The sequence below is a fragment of the Eimeria tenella genome, genomic scaffold (genome assembly GCF_000499545.2).
Source record: "Eimeria tenella Houghton genomic scaffold, Eth_scaff3, whole genome shotgun sequence".
Taxonomy (NCBI): Eukaryota; Apicomplexa; class Conoidasida; order Eucoccidiorida; family Eimeriidae; genus Eimeria; species Eimeria tenella.
The window spans coordinates 1040277-1046917 of record NW_013542870.1 but is presented as its reverse complement, the minus strand read 5'-3'; the positions used below and the strand labels follow the sequence as shown (position 1 = coordinate 1046917).

Here is a 6641-nt window from a genome sequence, read left to right as displayed (position 1 = left end):
CAAATAAAATTCGAAAAAGAAAAGACCCACAAGACTGTTCGAGGAGCTGCAGAATTTCATTTTGAGTTTTTTCTCTTCTCTTTTTTATTTTTTGTAAATCCCCAATTGCTTCTTTTCTCAAGTTCAAGACCATTCTGAACAAACAAACAAAGCCTAAACCCTAAACCCTAAACCCTAAACCCTAGGCCCTGGGGTTCACAAGGCGCGGCCCAGGCAGCAGTTTCAGCGCCAGCCAAAAAATAAGCCTAAACGCTAAACCCTAAACCCCAAACCCTAAACCCTAAACCCCAAATTAGGGTTTACGTCAGCCCGCAGCAAGCAACAGGCCGAGGCCTCCGCAGCGCCCCTCCTGCGTCTAAAAATTCACCAATTAGTCAACTAAATAAACACCAAGCCCAAACCCTAAACCCTAAACCCTAAACCCTAAACTCTAAACGCTAAACCCTAAACCCTAGGAATACCCGTTAAGAGCTTCTTCTGCTTGTCTCCTGGAGGCGGACTCTTCATAAATAGCCTTCTCCGCTTCTCCCAGCGCTGCAAACGCCAAACCCTAAACCCTTGCAAACCCTAAACCCTAAACCCTAAACTCTCCTTAACCCTAAACCCTAAACCCTAAACCCTAGCGCCTCAAAAGACCCCTCAAGAGCGGACCATCGTTTAGCTTCGCTGTCAACGCGTCAGCCGCCGTCTCTCTGCGCAGAAACCCTAAACCCTAAACCCTAAACCCTAAACTCTGACACCAAACCTTAAACCCTAAACCCTAAACCCTAAACCCTAAACCCTAAACCCTAACCTGGTTGATTTGACGTGAGCCAGAGAAGCCCAGAGCTCTCTGCATTTCTCCTTCGCCTTTGTCGGGGGCACAGCAGCCTCCCAAGACCCTGAAGGCAGCCCCCAAACCCTAAACCCTAAACCCTAAACCCTAATCCCTGAACCCTAAGCCGTAAACCCTAAACCCTTAACCCTACACCCTAAACCCTAGAGTGGGCGAACAAACTCGATCCAGAGGCCCTGAGACATTTCAAAGGCAATCTCTTCTAGCCCGTAACTTAGGGCCAAGAATTTAGGGTTTAGGGTTTAGGGTTTAGGGTTTAGGGTTTACTCTCTTTGTTTTTGTGAAAGAGACAAAGACTGTTTATGAGCTTTTCGCCTTCCGCCCTCAAATGCTCCAGAACTGTCTCTCTTTGCTGCAGCAAAAGGACAAATTAATTGAATTTATTTTTATTTTTATTTTTATTTATTTTTATTTCTTTATTTCTTTATTTCTTTATTTCTTTTTAATTCTTTTGAATAAAATAATATATCAAAATTAATTAATTAAATAATTATTTTGTTATTTATATTTATTCATTTATTTATTCATTTATTTATTTATTTCTAAATAATAAGATGAAATTACCTGTTTAATTTGCTTCAGCTCAGCTGCTGCAGCTTTCTCTATTGCTGGCAGCGCCGAAAGCCTTTGCTGCTGCAGCTGCTGCTGCTGCTGCTGCAGCGCAGCAGCAGCAGCTTCGAGACCCAGCACCTCTTGCTGCTCCACCTGCAGCACCACCACCACCAACAGCAGCAACAGCAGCAGCAGCATGAGCAGCAGCGGCAGCAGCAGCAGCGGCAGCGTTTCCTGGCCTTTGCAGCATTACTCAAGATTTATTATCGATCATTTATTGTTTGTTGTTTATTACTTAATTATATTTATTTTATATTTATTAATAGTTATTACTGTTTATTATTTATTTATTACTTATGTTTATACCCAAGCAGTCATTTGCTTGAGCAAAGCTGTGATGCAGCAGACACAGCAGCAGCAGCAGCAGCAGCAACAGCAGCAGCAGCAGCAAAGCAGCAGCAACAGCAGCACTAGCAGCAACGGCAGAAACAGCAGCAGCAGTAGCAACAGCAGCAGCAACAAGGGCAATCGCAGCAGCAACAGCAGCAGCAACAACAGCAGCAGCACAAACAGCAAAAACAGCAGCAGCAAAAGCAGCAGCAGCAGCAACAAAGGAACGCATGCGCACTTTGTAGTGAAATAGATATATAAATAAAAAGCCATTTAGCAAATAAAGAACTAAACATGTATTTAGATTTATTTTTTTTTAATTTTATTCTATTTATTTTTTATTTCTTTTATTTATTTTTTTATTTTATTTTATTTATTTTATTTATTTGTTATTTGCTGCACCTGTACAGACAGCCGAGTCCAGTGCTGCAGTTTGGCCGCCCTAGTTTCTAAGGCGGCGAGTTGGCCCTCGAGTTCGTTTTCCATCTCAAACCGTAAACCCTAAACCCTAAGCCCTAAACCCTAAACCCTAAACCCTAAACCCTAGAGCTGCCGCGAAAGCCTCAGCGGCTCACCGCAGGGGCCCCAGGGGCCCCCTTGTCTTTGGGAGAAATTGCAGCGCGAAAAAAGGCCCTGAAAGGCTCAACGAAACTCTAAATCCTAAACCCTAAACCCTAAACCCTAAACCGCCGACGCGCCGGGGTGTACGTACAGCTGGTCCCGCTGCGGCGCTGCTGCGGTGCGGCCCTCCCGGCCGCCACTTTTGATGAAATAAATATTTGAATTAAAAAATAAAAACAAATTAAACATTTCAATTTAATTTAATTTCAAAAATTAACTTCAAAAAACCCGCAAAGTCACCCAGAGGTGCCCCCGCGCGCGCGGGGGCCCCGCCACCGTCAACCCCACTCAGGGGGGCCCCCTTTTCTCATTTTCTTCGTTTTTTGTTTAAATTTATAATTAATTCAAAATAAATTAAAATTAAATTATTTATTTTATTTTTTTGTTTCTTTTTTATTTCTTTTGAGCCGCGTTTTACCCCCAAAGGCACAGCAGCAGCGGCTGCCCCATCACCACCCAGCCTCTAGGGTTTAGGGTTTAGGGTTTAGAGTTTTCGACTTCGGCAGTTCCTTTTCGCTTAGATCCAGAGCCACTCTTATCGAAGGTTTAGGGTTTATGGTTAAGGGTTTGTGGTTTAGGGTTTAGCGCTTAGAGTTTAGGGTTTAGGGTTTAGGGTTTAGTGCTTTTATTTCCATCAAAATCCTCAATTCTTTTGTTCGTTCTTTTAAAAATCAAATATAAATTTAAATTAAATTAAAAGTTATATTTAATTCAAAATTAAATATTGCATTTAATTTAAAACCAAAAATCAATTTGATTTAAAGTCAAATACAATATTCAATTTAAAAGTCGAATATGAAATAAATTTAAATTATGAAACTAAATTTAAATTTCAAAAATATGAATTTAAATCAAATAAAAAACTGAAAAACTGGAATTCATTTGAAAGACTTTATCAAATACAATTTAATTAATAGAATTCTGTTTTTATTTTCAAAATGCAATTTAATTAATTTCATTTTTATTTTTGAAATGCAATTCAATTCTAAAATTTCATTTTTATTTTTAAAATGCAATTAAGTTTAATGAGTTTCATTTAAAGAAAATTTAGATTACAGGTAAAAGCAATTCAAATAAAGAGAATTCCAATTAACTCAAAAAAGGATAAAGTACAAAAAATGAATTTTCCATTTTTTAAAAAATATAAATTCAGGAGAAAATCTTTTAATGAAATAAAGAAACTTTCAAATCTTTTAAATAAAAAATTCAAAAAGTCTTTCTTCTTTAAAATCAGAAAAGTACGTTTTCACTTTATTTAGGCATTTGCACTTTAGAGAAACTGGAAATGAAAGAATACAAAAGTAGTAAAATAAATAAATAATTTAAATCTAAATAATAAAAACAAAAAATGCGCATGCATGCGGGGCCAAAAATCTCTAAAGGAACATTTTAAAACATTTAAATGTGAGACACAGTTCCCTCAAAGTACCCAAAAGAGGTTACAGGGGGCCCCTGGGGCCTCGTTAATAAAAATGGCTTTAAAAGGGTCTCAGGAGGCCCTCAAGAGGGCCCCCAGGGGCCCTAGGGGGGGCCCCCAGGGGGCCCCTTTAAGTGGCCCCCAGTGGCCTGAGTCCTTCAATAGTTCAGGGGATAATAGGGACTCTAAAGAGAGAAGTAAATAAAGAGTCCTAGAGGAATTAATTGTACCCCCAGGGGGCCCCTAGGGGCCCCAGGAGTCCCGGGGGGCCCCCGGGGGCCCCCAGGGGCCCGCTGGAGGGGCCCCCGTTGTGTCGCAGGACTTCTTTATGCCCTGATTGGGTTTTGAACTGGTTTAATTATATTTCTTTTTGAAGAATTTAAATGAATATTGGATTCGTTATTTGATAAAATCGAAAAGGTTTTTATCTGCGAACTTCACTCAAATGCACTTTTCAAACATTGAATGAAAAGCCTTTCTCAGGAGCTGCATGCAGCTCAGAAGCTGCATGCAGCTAAGTTCAAAAAGTCCCAGAAGGCCCATAATTTAATTATTTGCAAAGCGTTTTTTTGCAAAATTTCCAGAAATAGAAAATACCGTTTGGTGTTGTTGACCTCTATTTTGGTGGAAAATGTGCAGAAAAAGACAAATGTTATTTATTTATAAATGCACATTTGGGTATAAAATGAACTGACTCGCAGTAATAACTTGAAAGCAAAAAATTCCGGATTAAATAGGGGTATTTTTTGGTGTGTTTGAAGTATAATGAAGCATGCGTTTGAGGGAAGCGATAAATTGAAGTTAAATCTGGAAATTTTCATTAAAACAAAAAGAATTACCACTGAAGTTCTTTAATATCGCAGAAATGAAAGTTTTGTGCAAGGAATTTCATTTGGTGTTACGGAAGAGTTGAGAGCGCTCAGGTGTATCCTCACCTGTGTGTACGTGCACCCGGGCGGCCATTAAATGGCGCTCGACCTCCGGGAAAATTCAATTCAAATTTAAAAGTAGTTTTAAATTTAAATATAGTTTTAAATTTAAGAAATAGATTTCAAAAGTGATTCAACTGCGCCGCACAGAGCTCTCTGCATGCGTCCGAGCAGCCAAGGCGGAGAGCAGGAGCTCGCTTGCTTTCGGCTATAAAATGGGATTTTTCGAGCAGCAGAAGACCTGGAAAGCCTAAGTTGTCTATTTTAAATTGAAATTAAAACTAAAATTGTATTTTTGTCGGGCGATTGTCGCGGGAGAGCCGCGAGCGTGAGGCGGAGCTGCGTGTACACCGCAGCAGGAGCAGCTGCCGATACACTCGAGAGCCACCGGCCTTCTGCCCTCTTTTGGGGGCCACTTTTGGAGTTTTTTGTTCGTTTTTTCGCGAACTTGAAGGTCTAAATGGATTTAATTTGATTAAGGGGATTGTTTCCCGCTTTTGGGGGCTGGAAGGGCCTGGATTTCTCAGCTTTCCGCGGAGTCTCGGCGGGGCAGTGGTCTGTGGTGTCCGGCCGGGCAATCTGGATCTGCGCGGCGGCCCTCCGCGCCTGCGCGGGTTTGTTTCAGTTTTGCTTGTTTTTATTTTTGCATTTGGGGTTTACTAGGTGGATTGGGGACGGAAATGCTTCTGGCGTTGCTGCAGCTGCTGCTGCTGCTGGCGGCGGGGGCGCGGCGGCGGCGGGGTGTATGTACAGCTGGCGCGGGGTGTCTGTGGACTGTGGGGGCGCTGTTTGGGCTCGTTGGAAAGCCCTGCTGCTGCTGGTGGGTAGCAGCAGCAGAGCAGCAGCAGCAGGAAGCTGCGGAGCCCGCAAAAAGGCCCTACAGCCTGGAAGAAGTGCAGCAAACTCTGGAACTCTGGTGGCCCGAAAGCGCCGTCTTCGACTTCGACGCGGCGCTGGCGCGGGCGCGGGCGCGGGCGCTGCGGCGGGGCCCCTGGGGTGTACAGACACTCGACAAAGCGCTGCTGCAGCAGCAGCTAAACGTGGAAATGGAGAAGTTTGTGGCGCAGCAGTTTGCTGCTCTTCGCCGCGAAGACCCACTGCTGCAGCAGGTCTCGCTGCTCGCCGACTGGGACGTGCTGCTGCTGCTGCGGCAGCAGCTCACTTCCAAAAGGGTCAAAACTTCTCTTTCCGAACAACAAATTAATTCCATTTTCCAGGGGGCCCCCCGACTGTACCCTTGGCTGCCCCCCGCTGCATGCCCCCACCAGCCCCGCCCTTTGGAGGCCCTTTTGGGGGCCCTCAGCCCCACTTGTTCCCCCGACGAGGGCCCCACGCTGCTCTGAAGTGGGCCCCCAGGGGGGCCCCAAGGGTCCCCAAGGGGGTCCTTCAGGGGGCCCCGGGGGGCCCCAGGGGCCCGGGGGGGCCCCCTTTGGGAGCCAGGGGGGGCCCCTGCAGGGGGCCGCTCAGGGGGCTTGAGGGCCCCTTTAGGGGGCCCCCTCCGGGGGCCCCAGCGGGTAAGATGGCGAAGAGGCAGGGGGAACCACAAAGGTGACATGGGGGCCCCCAGGGGGCCCCCTGGGGGGCCCCCAGGGATTGACTCGGGGGCCCATGCTGCGTGGGAGGGTAGAGGGGCCCCTGAGGACCTTCTCTGGGGGCCCCTGAGTCTGCAGGTGGGGGCCGCTACGGAACTTAGGGGGGCCCCCTTTTATTTGGGTTTTTTTGGCAAGATTTGCTGCTAAAGGGGTACAGCTAAAGAGCCACAAAGAGCTCCTGCTGCAGCTAAAAGCCAGGGGCCCCCATGTGGCTGGGGGCCCCCTCCTAAACCCTTTTACAGAAGGGCCCCCGCACGGTTTAGGGGCCCTCGGGGCCCCCCCAGGGGCCCCCTGGGGCGCCCCTG

General features: G+C 45.6%; 2 protein-coding genes across 2 annotated transcripts; one reads left to right on the top strand and one right to left on the bottom strand.

Moving 5' to 3' along the window:
* Positions 1-461: 461 nt before the first annotated feature.
* ETH_00020105 (uncharacterized protein) lies at positions 462-2263 on the bottom strand (the record flags this gene model as incomplete). The annotated part of the gene is made up of 6 exons (XM_013375880.1): positions 462-534; positions 652-692; positions 794-881; positions 1103-1187; positions 1400-1540; positions 2180-2263. Coding segments are annotated over 6 exons (512 nt in total), but the record flags the coding sequence as incomplete, so codon positions are not given.
* Positions 2264-5424: 3161 nt separating this feature from the next.
* Positions 5425-6087, top strand: ETH_00020100 (uncharacterized protein; the record flags this gene model as incomplete). The annotated part of the gene is made up of 1 exon (XM_013375879.1): positions 5425-6087. The coding sequence occupies one exon, from the start codon at positions 5425-5427 to the stop codon at positions 6085-6087; it is 663 nt and encodes a 220-aa protein (XP_013231333.1).
* Between the last annotated feature and the right edge of the window lie 554 nt (positions 6088-6641).